A 15888-nucleotide genomic window follows, 5' to 3' on the forward strand; every position below is an offset into this window, starting at 1 on the left:
AATTATAATTATTTATTTTATTTTATTTTATTTATTTTTAACTACATTTTAATTATATTTTATTTTTATGTAATTTTACCGAGTCAAAATATTTACATAACATAACACCACATAACATAACATAACCTTACAACATCTCTTCCATACTAGGTTGGAGAGCGCCTCTCAGCACAATAATTTACTTTTCCTTAGAAAACCTTAGCCCAATATCCAACATTAATCAATGTGTATTTCCTAAGTTAAACTTAGGAAAAAATATCATAATAGACACACTCAACATGAGCAAGCTCCTAGGAAGGTCTTGGACTACTCCTGCATGCTTGGCACTTAGCCTATGTAGAAGTACCTCTCCACTGCTACAATCATCAATGTTTGAGGCTCGTGAATTCTAAGTTTCAGTAACTCCATGACCTATGTTGTAAGAAACCTTAAGATTAGGCTTCCACTGTGAGATCAGTCAGAAGGCATACACATCAAACACCCTGACCAGATACCAACACTAAATTTCATTACCAATTTTTCCCTGCATTGGATATTAGGAGAGTTATTGGGTGACAATGTGCTCAACTCATTTTCATCTGCTATTTCTTAGTGACTGCATCTATTTTAGTGTCCTTCAAATCCTCACCCCATTTTTATTCATTTGGGATTTCTTGTGCTTCACTGTATTTCCTGTAAATCTTGCTTTGTTTCATCTATTGTTCTCTTTATTGGAGATGCTTTAGGCACTCCCAAGTCCCAATGCAGATTCTGGTCATTGTATTTTTAGCACTCCCATTGGCCATATTTGGCCTCTAGTGGACATTGACAGTTTAATTAAAAAAAAAATAGATTATCCAAGGTCACAATATTTTACTTTCTCCTTAATTTGGTTGGAGTGACCTAACCATTCACACCAATTCTGCATCAAGCATCTCAAAAATTCATGGGCTACAATTTAAAATTGTTCAGAATTACACGACAGATAATGAGATAAACACAGAATATGTCCAGGATCATCATCAGACATCATACTTTCTGACCATCAATGGATTGATCGGATTAGCCAACCAAAGTTAACATCAGTCACTAGGTTTTGAACAAAGGAAAAAACTTCTGTAATAGTAGGATGATGGTAAAAAGTCATAGCAGAACCAATAGCTACTTACTAAAAATCAATCTTGGCCAAATGAACTTTCTCAAATTGTTTCTTGTTAAGGACCAAAAATATCAGTTCCAGAATGATAGATGCTTAAGAATAAAAATACCTTTAACACATAATGGATCTTGAAGTACTAGCTCTGCATCTCCTTGACCAATTCCACCCACATTAGCCAAAATTTCTCATTTCCCTCCCGTTTCTAATAAAATATCATGGCCTCCACCAATAACAAGTGCAGATTAGATTACCAACAGGATTCTAGTTTTAAAAGAAAACAATTCAACATGTCTCCTTTCTTTAAGAAAATAGGTGGTTAGATAACATACGCAAGCTCATAGCTCAAAAACATGACTGTTGACATTCAAGTTGAGCTTAGAATACCAATGGGATCCTAGTTTCAATAGAAGCCAATGGGATTCATAGATCCTATTTTTAAATTTTATTTATTTGCAGTATTAGAAGTGGAAGTAGTTTTCTATTAGAATATGCATCCTCCTGCATAATCTTTATTTATTCCTCGATTGAATCCTTTCAAGGCAGTCAAATTTCATAAGATTCCTCTAGGTGCAAAGTAAACACAGGTTATCATAATCCATTAAAAACTAATAAGAATATTTGTCCTCAGAAACTCTGGTGGTGTGTATGCCAAGTTTGTGCTATAGCTCTTTCCATCTCTGTTGTTTTTCATAAGGCCAAAGCTTGAAAGTCTGGGATCCCCATCCTAAGAAACAAAATAGAAACAACTAATGAATCTCAAATTGAAATACAAAGTAAGTTAACAGTCAAGAAGTGCTCAAGCGCTTTAGGCTATTCAATATCATCAACAACAATGGTCATCTTATGCATAACTATTGGACAAACTATAGCACCAAAGTTAAAGAGACCAAACAAAATTAATGTTTTTTAAGGAACAGTCCCATCAATAAAGAAACAAATGAAACACTATCTAAAAACAATCATTTTTTGTTGGAGTTAGATTGCTAACAATAGCCTTTTACGAGTAAATAGAAATTGCAAGCGAGATGTTACCCATTATCTTCAATATGGTACAACTACAGAGTACATGGAAATTAAAGGCCAAATTTCTCCTACTTTTATATGCAATATGATATAAGTGCAGAATATCATGAGCCAGGTAACTTATTTGTGAATATCATTTGGCATTGTCTAAAAATGCTACATTTTGGAGTTTTTGGCCAGAATCTGGCAAAAAAAAATGGCGAACTCTTAATTTTTGTTGTTTAAAATGGGGTTTTTGACTCCATATATGGATTCAACACCCTGAAAAACCCATGGGGCACTCAGATTGTGGAAATTTTACAATTCAAACTTGTGATTCTATGAAATCCCTATTGGATTATGGACAAATTAGACCAGAAAATATGCTAGAAAACCCTCCTAAACAAAAAATAGATAGACTAACCACTAGTACAAAATGACTAATTAGTTACTAAAAAAACAATTAAAATTTGCATATAAACGGCTATTTTTCAGTTGGTGACCAATAGTAGCTAATTCACCGCGACTAACTTTTAGTCATTTTTAGCTTAATCATTAATTGGTTTCTCGAATTTTACCATCTAGTGGTATATTTAGTCATTAATTTTTCATTGGTTTAGTCATTAATTGTTACAATTAATGACCAAATATACAACAAAATATATTACTATATGAATCATCGAGAAAACCAATTAATTACCAAATAAATATGACCAAAATGTTGGTCGTATTATAAGATACTGTAAATTAGCTACTAATAGTAATATATATGCAAATTTTAATCATCATTTGAAACCAATTAATGACCAAAGAAATATGACTAAATTTTAGTCGTGTTATAAGATACTATAAATTAGCTACTAATAGTCGTATATATGCAAAATTTAGTCATCATTTTAATAAAAAAAAATTATCATTTTCAGTTGTCATTTATCTTTTTTTGGTACACGCATATCCTTTATATAAATGATTGGTTTAGTAGTTTCTATTCATTTCATTTAATTTCATTCATAACCATTATAAACGACTAATTTAGTCATATATTCATTTTATTCGTGTTCATTAATTAACATAAAGTACTAATTTAGTAGTTTTAGATTTATTTTATATGTTTATTATTAATCAATATAGATTAATTAGTATGATTTTACGACTAAATTTTAAAAAAAATGTCATACAATGTGCATGTTTATCTAATATGATAACGCAAATCTACATATGTTAGTTACAAGACTAAATAATATCAAGTGAAAACGAAAATAATTTCAACTATATAAATTTTATTATATAAAATATCAAGTATTACAATATGAATTTCCAACTTAATATCGGTTGGACTACAATTTACACATGAAATATTGTTTCATCATTTCAAAACATTATCATTGTGTTTCCAAAGCATTGCAGGTGTGTCTTATGCAAGATATTGGCTCTAAGGGTATCACTAGACAAATTCTCTTCTCTCTCTCATTTTTCTTTTGTCGCTCCAGTGTTACTGTTCTCCTCTTTCTTCAATTTCTGCTTCTTACCATCAATATTGAGTTCCTCTTCTGAAAATGAAAAAAGATACAATGAAAAGTATAAGACATGAAAGACAATGAATACTTGAATATAAAATAAAGTAGACTATAAAATATTTGTACGACATATACTTCAACATTCGATAGTGGTCATCATGCGGCTAGATGACCTATATAAACAAAGAAAATAAAATGTCACCATAGAAAATAACACCTTGGGAATTTAGTATTCAACTTTCAACAAAACCTTAGGCACAACCATGCCAACTAAGTTACATGTTAAAAATATCAGGCAATAGATAACTTGTCAAAACAAATGGAAAAAAAAGATCAGTGTAAAAAATATCCTTATTTCTTGTTCTAAAAGAGTGATGTTCCTTAAATTTGGATATTCTTTTGCCCACAGTAAAAGTTCCTCACTATTATGACCTGTGTTTTAACGATCATGAGATTGATCCGACATCATATTGGATTGTGGAGACAAAATGATTCAACTTTCCAAGATGAGTAACTCACTTGGTGGAATGAAGGTGCTAGCTGTGAGTAGTGTCAAAGCCTTAGAGACGTAGAACACTAAGGCCTAAGACAATATATCACCACTTGTCACTGAAAGAAAAAATTTCAATCCCACAATGGCCTCTAGGAACGCATTTCATTGGATGGATATCCCACTCTAAGAGATGATTGTTTAATACAATGAGAAGTGTACGTATATTGACACAATGCCCCTCACAGTCAGACCCTATAGTTATGTCCTATAATATTAATCATATTATACTATTTAATTATAAATTATGACTATCAGATAATTATTACTTTGAATAATTACTCCAAAATTTTGTTTTTAGTATTTAAGTATACATGAAAATATTCAGAAAAAAGGTACTTTTTGTGACTAGTTAATTTCAAGTGAATCTAAACACAGAAGAAATTATGGTGCCTTGGTGTTTCTCTAGCGGTTATCCGCTCATTGTATCAATTGCTCCCATGTCCTCTACTGCTTTTGGTGAATTCATCTTTGATGATGTCCAATGCTAATGCAGTGGACATTTATCTTCGATGTTTTTCTGAGCCAAAGGGAAGCTCCACAAGTAACAACCAAAAAGTAGCCTCAAATATATTATTGGGGGCCAAATGCAGTAATTATATGAAATTCCGAGAAACACTACACGTTAATCATCTTCCCTTTAATATTGATTAATAATTTCTTTGCATGATCATGTAATACTAAAGTGTCAAGTAGGGGCATTTAAAGTCAGTCATCCATCAATATCACCTTTGAGAGTGCTTGGTAGTTAATACTTCCTATTACACACACAGTAGATCACCAACTTCAAGGATAGCAATATAAACACAACAAAAATGAAATTAAAATAAATGCTAGGAAGTCAAATGCGACTAATCTTAAGTCAAGAAAATACCAAGCAAGACATTATTAGGCACTAAAACAGAAAATCCTTCCATTGCATTATTTTCACCTTTTCTTTAATTTATTTAATTGAGAACATAACTTTCAAAAGAAAAAAAATTCATTGAAAAAGATCTTAAAATCCTAAAAAATGCTCGAGTGATTGTCATATCAATTAAACAGAAAGGAAATCATTCGATATGCTTTTAACTTGCGAAATATATTGAAGAATATGAAGCTTTATCATCCCTTTCTCCTAATCAAATTGTAATCCGTGGGTTCCAATCAAGTAATCAATTTCCCTCCAAGATAGTTAAGAGATCACTTTGGAGAAGGACTTCTAGAAGCATTGGGATAGTAGAAATGGAATTAACTAGGAGGAAAATGAAGCACTTTAGTGGGTGCTCCAAAATATTTGAACGCAATTGAAAATGATTTTATACTCCCTCCACACATTTTAAAACAAAAACCATTCAGCTGCATCTCATTTATTTTCCACCTTTCTATAATATGTAATTCTTTGAGCATGAATAGAGCAACTACAACAAAACCAGCGATTTGCGCCAGATTTAGCGCCAGATTTTAGTGCATTTTTTTTGTAATTGTGATGAGCAACCTGGCGCTAAATCTGGCTCTATTGTACAATTTTTAAAGCGTCCTTTTTTGCCCCTGATTTTGCATCATTTTTCATGCTAGATTTTGCATCATTTTTTACTCCAAACTATGCATCATTTTTTGCATCAAATTTTGAACCAAGATTTGCATCTTATTTTATGACAGGTTTTGCTTCTAGTTTTGTGTCATTTTTTGCATCTATTTTTCATTCTCTTTTGCTTCCTATTTTGTGTCATTCTTTGCTTCCATTTTTGCACCATCATTTGCATCAAGTTTACACTGTATTTTGAATCCAATTTAACGTCTTTTTATGCATCCATTTTGTGTCAGTTTTTGCATCTAGTCTTACGCCAGGTTTTGTGTCTAGTCTTACACTAGTTTTTGCTTCTATTTTTGCACCAGCTTTGGTGCCTATCTTTGCACCATGTGTTGAATTTGATTTAGCACCAAATTTTGCATCCATTTTTGTGCCCATTTTTGCATCTTTTTTTGGACCATTTTTTACATCCACATTTACGTTTGATTTGTCTCCATTTTTCCCATCTTTTTTTGCACCATATTTTGCGTCATTTGTTTCATCCAATTTTGCATCATTTTTAACACCATCTCTTGCATCTAATGTTACATCATTTTGAGCATTCAAATTTGCATTTATATTTGCATCTTATGTTGAGTCATGTGTTGTGTCCACCTTTGCATCTTATTTTGTGTCTAATGGTACATTCAATTTAGAGCCATTTTTTACGTCTACTTTTGTATTTGTTTTTGCACCAAGTTTTGCATCCAATTTTAAGCTATTTTATGCCCCTTTTTGCACCATTTTTTTGTGTCTACTTGTGTCCAATGTTGCACCATTATTTACACCGACTTTTTCATCCAATTTTGCATTTTTTTGGTGTCTAGTTTTACATCGTTTTCACCATCCAAATTTGCATATTTTTTTGCCTCATTTTGTGTCCACATTTGCATATAATTTTGTGTCTGATTTCGAGCCTAAATTTGCATGTGATTAGGAATCATTTTTTACATCCAATATGGCATCCTTGGTTTCACCTTTTTCCAGCCCCATTTTGCATCTTCTTTTATGTCTTTTCTTACATCTTTTCTTTTTCCTTTTTTGCACCCAAGTTTGCATCCCAAATTTACACCATTATTTGCATCATCATTTGGCATATTAATTTGTAACGTTTTTTGCTTCTTTTTAACGCTCAACTTTGCATCTTATTTTACATCTAGTTGTTGTTTTTTTTTGCATCTAATTTGGTGCCCATTTATGTGTCCTTGTTTTTGCCCAATTTGATATCCTTTTGTATGCCATGTTTTGTTCCCTTCTTTGTGTCAACTATTGCACAATTTTTCACTTCTAATTTAAAACACTTTGTATGTCAATTGTTTTCATTTTGTATTAATTCCTAGTTTAACATCCAATTTTACTTTCAATTTTGCATCCATGGTTACATCCGCATTTGACTTCTTATATAGAGTATATTTTTCTTTACATATATGACCCCCTTTATAGATTCATAGTGAAATATATGATAGTTTCTAAATATCATTAAAGCAAATATCACAATTCAAAATCATTTGTAAAGAAATTTAAGAGAAATTGACAACATCCATCCAAAAAAATAACAATGTGTCATTAACAATTTTCAAAACATGTATAAAATAGCAACATAATAGTAATAAAATCAGTATTATTTTTAATCAAAACAAGTAAAATTCAAATATGATTAACAAATCAAAATATTTCATGAATATCGTTATTCTACGATAAATTAACAACATACATAAATCAAACTCATTGTATGATTACAAAATCAAAATGTCTCATTGATATAGGGTAAATTCACAACACCCATCTAAACATAACAATGTCATTCTACACAATAATTTCTTCATAAAAAACAATGCATGTGCATGCCTAGCTACCACCACCAAGATCATCCTCATGATCATCTTGACCATCCTCATTACTCTGATCCACATCATCACCAACACCGCAACTATCATCATCATCTCCTCCTTCACCACCATCATCCTCATCCTCATCCTCATCATCTCCTGATATATGTTGAACATAATTTGGATCATCGTCTTGGCAATCATTACCTATAGCATTCTGACAAAAAAAATCAATATTACATGTTAGTATTAATTACATAACACAACGCATGTTTTTGTTATACAATGTTAACCATAAAATGAGGTAAGATATACTAGCATTTGCACCAGATGTTGCAAAGGAAACATCGTAAGGCATAAATTGAAAAATACAAATACAACAAAAGAATACTTTGATAAAGAATAAAAATATATTGAATGCTCAAATCAATGCCCCATTAACTGGAAGCATTTAGTAGACATATCTATCAACATTAGGATTATACACAATGATCAAGAAATTTTTCATATACAAACAACAACTTCCACAACAACCTTTTGTCACATCCACATTTTAAGAAATGCCTTGGAACGTGATCGGAATCTTCCATATTGCCTTTTTCATTATGCAGATAAATCTTCCATATTGCTATTTTCATCATGAATATTGTTATTTCATTGTTGTAAAGTGTTAGTGTGTTAAATTCAATACTATAAGTTCGACAAGTGAAAAACATTCCTCAATTAGCATAATATACATTTTTCTCTCACCGTGTATTTTTCAGTCAAAGAGCACAAGTAACATATTAACATGTATTTTCCCTTCATTATTTTCATCATAGAGCCAAGAAATCTACGCCTTATCTATAAAGTAAAAAAAACATTTTGAAATAAGTTTAATATTTCAAGCCAGTGTCTAACCTATAAAGTAACAAAAACTTTTTGAAATAAATTTAATATTTAAGCAATTGACTAACCTACTTTAATAATTGAAAAATTCTCAAAGATGAATTATACTCCATAATAAGAGAGCCAACATTGGAGCCCATACTTTCACTAAAACCAAAAGAAACACAACCACTTGTTAAGAAGAAATTCAAGTAATAATAATAAAACAAAAATAATAAACATTAAAGTATAAAATGGTATTTCCAACACACAAGTATAAATATACACGCTCTATGTCCATTGTTAGATTAAATGGGTGTGGAGAAAATTAGTAGAGAACCCAAAATTGTATTTCTAATTAGGATGGGTGGAGAAATTCTTTAAATGCGGGTTGTTGTCATTCTAATGAAACCCTTTGCAAAGGGGATGTTAAGATTCTGAGAGAAAAGCTAGGCTTGGTAGAGAACACCTTCCTTGTTAAACATTCCCCTACTGTAACCAAAAGGAAAGGGCAAGAGAAACAATAATTAGGTTTTTGTTCACAAGTTGTACAAAATATATAGGTGCTATTGATGTTTGAGTGAATAATGGGAGAGATTATTTATGAAATTGTGATAAGGCGCACCTAGTTTTGTCAGAAAGAGGCATATTAATGACAAGTACATCACATTTAGGTAGCATTTCGTCAAGATTTGTCTCCAATGTTGCTCCAGTTTCCTTTTCCAATTCGGGTCCAATAGAAAGACGGTCGTGGTAAAGAAGCTTACAATTGAAGGGCTGTACAAAGGAATGCAATTCAATTCAACATCATGTAATGTTTATTATTATTAGATTGAAATTTTGAAACAAACAGCATGCATGCGTAAGAATTATGGAGCACTGATTTTTGAAAAGAAGTTTGCAACATCATGAAGTAGTACTAGATCCTAAGAATGAATACCTTCAAACGCTTAAGTAGTTCTTTGCCAATACGCCCTGCACCAATAGAACCAATAGTTTTCCCTTCTAGATCATATGACCTGTAAGAAATTGCTTCCACTTTCCAATCACCCTCAACAATTTGCTTATATCCAGGCACAAAGTTTCGCATCAATATGAGAATGCGCATTAGCTCATCTTCTGCCACGGACACCACATTACTTTCGCTGATCTTCAACCAATGATGATACAAACAAATCAATGGAATTAAAAAATATATCCAATATAAATAAAATGCGTTTTTTTAAAAGTAACTCCTAAAGTGAGAAAAATAAAGTTAAAAAATATAACAATGACAATTGTGTAGTTAAAGTGTAACCAAAACAAAAATATATATACAACAATAGAATAAATAAAATGTGTTGTTTTAAAAGTAACTCCTAAAGTGGGAAAAAATAAAGTTAAAAAAATATAACAATGACAATTGTGTAGTTTAAGTGTAACCAAAACAAATATATATATATATATATATATAGAATAAATCTATCAAGTGTGGAATAAACCTATCAAGTGTGGATCAAGCAGTTTGTGTCGGATTTAGCCCATAAAATGTCGTTTTCAAATTTAACAATAGAATAAACCTATCTAGTGTGGATCAAGTAGTTTGTGTTGGATTTAACTCATGAAATGTCATGTTCAAATTTAATGGAGAGGGGTCGATTTAATGGAGAGGGTTTGAGAGTGGGAGCCACTTGTGAAGGGTAAAAATTATTCTGTAAGGAACTTAGTGAGACAGAGCCTTGCACAAACCTATTGACAACATCCTACAATTAGAAAAATCATTCTTCCATCAACCATTGGAGCTGATCTCAACCTAAACACAGTTTAACTGATTATATATATATATATATATATATATATATATATATATATATATATATATATATATATATATATAATGCACTGGAAATCTAAAAGTAGCATAAACATAGAGATACAATTGGAGAGTCTATACTGGTAATCTGGAAAGCTTGGTGCTAAGCAAAAGAGAGTGATGGGATGATGTCAATGTCCTCTAACCCTGATGAGGAGGGGCGGGGGGGGCAAGCTATTGGCTCATTGTTGGAATTGTCAAGCTCATGAAAGGATCCAATTGTATGATATACTATGTGAGGCACCCGAATGAGGATGCTCTTCTTTCTTATCTAATGAACTTTTGATAATATCATCTCCACTCTGCTGAATGTGGGGGCAAAACTCAATTGTGAGATCAAGCATATTTTTGCAAGCATATTTTGGAAAACAATCATTACAGACGGATTAAACAAAGAAGAGCGCTTTGAGATCTTCCACAAATCTTTCATGAATGTAATAAGAGTAAAATAAAACCCATGGGTAAGTACAGCCAAAAGGATAATGAATCAATCTAGTCACAGTAAATATCAATATGATAATCCAGGTAAGATGTATTGTCACTTTTCTTGATTTCAGCCCTCTTGGCACCGGTAGGTTACCTATATCCTTGGGAGAGAGATAAGGTGGTTCCTGAAGAAAGGAGACAGCGGACAACAAAATATTCAATTTAATCAATTGGATTATGGTTCGACCCCCATTTGAGAGTAGTGGGGCTTGGCAATAAGAGATCCAATGATATCTAACCAAGCCATGGAAGCCAAACTGTTGTTGAAATATTTGTCCGACAAAGTGGCCTGGTGGAAAGATGGACTTCGCCATAACTATTTCAAACAAAGTTGGTGATAAAAGGATCCCCTGTCTCGCCATTCTGCGAGTCCTTGGCCCGTTTCCTTTGGAAACACCTATCATGTATCCTGTTAGCGCTTGAAATTTCACCTCAGGCTGAGAAAGGTAAACCTCAAGGCAACATCAAACCATTTAGCCTCGTAGCTAGCCCTACGGGGTAGGAGAAGGCTCTTTCCGGTCTATCTCGCAAAATCTTCAATGGATGAGATGACCAATAAGGTAACACTGATATTAGGCTATTAAACTGATCAAAGAGTTTGATTTGGGGTTTTTTGGGTTTTTGGTGGCAAATTGAGGAGAGGGCAATTTTGGGTGCGGGGATTGGACACAGTTTTTGCAGGGGGTTCCTTGGGGCGAGGTAGGAGACAGTATTGATGCCTTTGATTGAGGTGGATGGCCAGGAATGAAAGATGAAGAGCTAAAGAGAGCAAACAATAACTTTGAATTCCCTTTAGACAGAAGAAAACATTGAAATTAAACAAACTTAAAAGCAGAGCATGGCAAGCATGAATTCTTACTTTAACACTTCATTTGTTTAATGTGCAGAAGTAAAAGAAAGGAAATGAATCACATAACAAGCTTACAAGTACATTGAGAAACACACCATCAACACATGAGTCCACAAGAATCCCAAAGAGGACTGCAAAACCCTGGTCTTCCTTAGCCAAAAATTGCAGAGATACAGTGAAATAATACAATGATAGCTTCTCCCTCAAGAGTCCAACCATGAAAATGAGCAAGAAAGTACATAATATAGATGATCTAACCTCTTTCCCTGCCTCCATGGGTCGATCTCACTATCCTAAGAGCTGTTTCAACCACTTCTAAACTAAGCACTACAATCTAGGCAGTCAAAACAACTTGCCTCTATAAGCTAGGAAACCAATCCATTCATTAAATATTTACCCTTTACATGAATGAATCTTCTAGAAGTGTTAAACAAGAGTAAAAGTGTCTTAGAGTTACAATAATTACATCAAAGATAATCATCTTCCACCCCAAAAAGTCAAACTGGGTCAAAACTGCGTTTTCTGGGCTGTACAATGCAATCTGGCAAAAACTGCCTGACGGGTCGTGCGCCCCTGCCTGACGGGTCGCGCGCCTTTGGAGCGACGTTTGAGGATCTTTCAGGTGTCCAAATTGAGCACACGTGGGCTTGTTGGAAAGGTCTGTGAGTCTACTTTCCAACCCAACTGGAATTTTTGAATTTGGAGGTCATTGGCCCTGTCAAAACTTAATTCTCCCAAGACTCGTTTCGGCAACTCAAAAAAGGGCCAGAAAGTCATTTTTTGGTAGTTTTTTGACCTTTTGGGGGACCAAAACTGCACAAAATCTCAAGTCCATCCATGGGCATATGCAACTTTGCATGACAAATCTAGAAATGCTGAGTTTTCGCCAAAAGGAGTTGCCATAATGAAGGGTCGTGCGCGGGGTGAGACCCGTTAATGGGAAAAACCTGCAAATTGCCTGAAAATGCCAAAATTCACCCAAAATTCTCAAAATTTTTTGGGTTTTGTGTTGTAGCTGGGCTAATTAGTGCCTTGATCTTTGAGGGAAGCCTCAGCCAAGATGCGGAGTGGATTGGTCCTCTTTTTCCATTTAAGGGCCTCGGACAACCGCCTTTGAAACATTTTCATCTTGGCCTTGCACACATGCATTCTTGCCCAGTAATGGTTTTTCATGTTCCTTAGCAATTTCTTCTCTTGGTTGGCCTTAGCCAATAGCCTCTCCAAGTGTGCGTTCTCCTGGATGAGCATGGACTCTCGGTCAGCGGGCAATGGATCACCGGGTCTTCTTCGGTTCAAGACTCGGTCACTACGAATCCTCCATAACTCATCAAGTGCCTGCTCATCTTCCAACTGTTTGTTGCGCTGCTCAAGGTAGGTGATGGTCCATTGTGCCCCCTCTAATCTCCTCTGCAAGGCATCATTTTCAGCTCTGAGATGCTGAATGATCTCCTTTTCCTCTTGGCTAGGAGAACTGGCCTCAAGGTCAACAAACTCAATATCGGGAACTCCTGATGGACCCTCATCAATCATGGGCTGTTTGCCCCTCTCTGGTACCTGTGCTGGTGAAGAAAGTGAGGCCCCTTCCACCTGATGTGGAGATAACACTCGCTGAGCCGATGATGACGGCGAGACCCCTTCCACCTGCTGTGGAGATAGTACTCGCCAAGCTGCTGCAAACAAGGCCCTCTGGCCTCTCTGATAAGTGAGCTGAGGTGAGAAACTAACATGTCGAGTGACCGGAATATCAGGCTGCTGAGATGGTCCTCCCTCCTCCTCAATGACCTCAGGATGTGGCTGGGGTAGTGCTGTGAAAAACTCACGAGAAATGAACTCCTCCCATGAGATGCCCTGCTGAGCCAACTGATGCAAGACTACGAGCTGAATCAAACCATAATGACATAGGCTCCTGTACTACTGGGCCGGGCTCTTCCTCTGCATGACGGAGACCATCCTCTCAATGTTCTGATAAAAGAAGACCAGGATGTTCATCATCCGCACTCGAGTGAAGTGCATCAAGAGGTGAATGTGATATGAGTATACCTGGGAAAATCTGCCCTCACAGGTGAAATAAAGCATAATGAGTCTCAACATGGGGGCATACTGACTCCGGAGGAACCTGAAAGGAAACACACCGGCCAAATGTCTCATGAATGGTGGCCGGACAAAAGGCTCAAAGTGAACTGTATCCAATACCTTACGCTTATTCCAAATTTCCCCGACATTTGGAATCCCTGTAGCCTGTGCAATGATCTCGGGTGTCAAAATGAAATCCACCCCAGCAAGGTTAACATGTCCCTCATGCAAGTGCAAGACAAAGAGGCGGGCCAACTCTCGGTGATGTTGAATCCGAGAGATCCTCTCACAAAACTCATAACAGGACATGTACTGAAAGCAAGAAACTGCCCAAGGACAAGCTTGTAGACCTGCCAAAGAAGTAGGCTCCTCTCTCCTGTGATGGCCACCTTTTCCACCTCTATGTGGTCTCCTCTGTACCTCAACCTCTGACACTGATGCTTGGTCATCATTGTGCTCATATGTTTCGGTTTCTGACATGTTTGAGGAGCAGAGTGGACAAAATGTACTATTGTTTCTGCTTGTAAAAGTGCTGAACTCTATGTTGTTTCAAGGGGACAATGATATGAGGGAAATGTTAGGGGAGGGACCTCTTGCACAAGGAATTGGGAATATATGAATAACAGGGAATTTAGGGAATACATTGCAAACAAATATTTGCATATATACAGGCATACATGTACATAACAAGGATATAGGGAATCATTTACAAAATCATTGCATATAGGAATACATGTATAAACAGTGAACATATGGGAATATGAATACATGCATTAACAGGGAAAGATAGGGAAACATATTTACAAAACTCTTTACATATTCACCAACAAATTCTTGTGTTTACACATGCATATGGTGCAGCAAGATTAGGGTTTGAGTTTTTTGATGCTTTGGGAGAGGGGTAGGGTTTGCATTTTTAGTGATTAGGGAGAAGGGAGGGTTTGCATTTTATTTATAAATAGTATGGGAAAATAGATATGAATGCAAATATGAGTAAAAAGGGAAGGAGGGAAACAATTTACCAAGGGAAATACCTTGAAACAACACAAACCCTAGCACATTTAAACATTAACAATGCAGCCATATAGTGTCTTTTCACTTGCATGATTTGAGGTTAAAACACAAGCATGAGGGCTTACATTCATAACCAACCACCAAAATGATGTGTAGAGAGCCTACCTTGAACAAATTCGATGACTTGGAGGAAGATTGAGCAAATTTGAAAGGAGATTGCAGAGAACAGGTTGACGGGTCGCGCGCCCCTCCCAACGGGTCGCGCGCGCTTGACGGGTCGCGCCCGTTCAAAAACTGAACTGCTGGATAGCCTCTGACGGGTCGCGCGCACCTAACGGGTCGCGCGCCTGGCCTGATGGGTCGCGCGCCTGTCTTGAGCTCGAACCTTGACCAATTTTCGCCCAATGCTCTTGATGTTTGCTCATTCTCTCTCAACCATGCTTTGGATGCACAATGAGACTAATAGGAGGGAAATTGAACTTTTATAAACTCCATTTGAAAAAATTTAATGCTCAAACACACTTTCTAAAGTTTATCGTTGACACTTTATAAAACTGACTTTTTGGCTTCCTTTTGCCCTGAAATCGACTCTTTTAGTGCTTTTTCTTGATTCTTTTTGCAGGTAGATCATTTGAGGGATCTCGGCAAGGGGACCAGGGTTTTCATGATGTCCGCTGCAGTCTTTTGAAATTTCATCACTTTTTACAAAAATTTAAAAAAAAAATGACCTTGGCTTTAAAAACAAAGTTTTTAAATCCAAGGTGAAAATTCACTATACAAGATAAAAATATCGAAGAAACATGTTTACAATTCCTCCCTCTGGCTTGCTGAGCACTCATGGACTTTCAGAGACATGACCTTGCAGAGATAAATGACCAAAACCCTAGACCTAGGACTTTGATCTCAAGACAAAACAAGACAAGCTTGAAAGAGCTTAATGACTGATATGACCTGATCCAGCAAAGCCAAGAGGGGTATAAATAGACCAGCTCCTCCATCAGGGTTATGGCATGCCTAACGGGATGCAAAACTTGACACTGATGAGACACCTACCTATGCAAATGCAAAGAGCTTTGATCGCTGATGGAGGGCTTCAAGACCGACACTAACATTGGCTCCAATGGGGATGGTAGCTCCTTGGAGGTACCAAGAACCTTA

General features: G+C 35.4%; 1 protein-coding gene and 1 pseudogene across 3 annotated transcripts in view; one reads left to right on the forward strand and one right to left on the reverse strand.

The window, feature by feature from the left end:
- The window catches only part of LOC149238982 (root phototropism protein 3-like), a 111362-nt pseudogene that overhangs the window by 16877 nt on the left and 78597 nt on the right, over positions 1-15888 (forward strand). The window lies entirely within an intron of this gene.
- LOC149238983 (formate dehydrogenase, chloroplastic/mitochondrial-like) lies at positions 7439-9602 on the reverse strand. 2 transcript variants are annotated; one of them, XM_089373277.1, is made up of 3 exons: positions 9396-9602; positions 9081-9232; positions 7439-7805 (listed from the first exon to the last, which is right to left on the reverse strand). In XM_089373277.1, the coding sequence occupies exons 1-3, from the start codon at positions 9561-9563 to the stop codon at positions 7796-7798; spliced, it is 330 nt and encodes a 109-aa protein (XP_089229403.1). In that variant the 5' UTR covers positions 9564-9602; the 3' UTR covers positions 7439-7795. The 2 variants fall into 2 exon arrangements, with proteins under 2 accessions (XP_089229403.1, XP_089229402.1); XM_089373276.1 differs by lacking the exon at positions 9081-9232 and having other exon boundaries at positions 7440-7805.

This window comes from Pinus tabuliformis, chromosome 8, assembly GCF_031772625.1.
Source record: "Pinus tabuliformis cultivar Carrire ecotype Pingquan chromosome 8, CPIR1, whole genome shotgun sequence".
Lineage (NCBI taxonomy): Eukaryota > Viridiplantae > Streptophyta > Pinopsida > Pinales > Pinaceae > Pinus > Pinus tabuliformis.

Bases quoted from the DNA above. Each gene is read 5' to 3' on its own strand.
- LOC149238983 (XM_089373276.1), bottom strand. From the start codon at position 9,563: ATGCGCATTCTCATATTGATGCGAAACTTTGTGCCTGGATATAAGCAA. The intron at 7,806-9,395 runs GTATTCATTCTT...TTTTTTTGTCAG, and splicing joins AACTACTTAAGCGTTTGAAG to AATGCTATAGGTAATGATTG.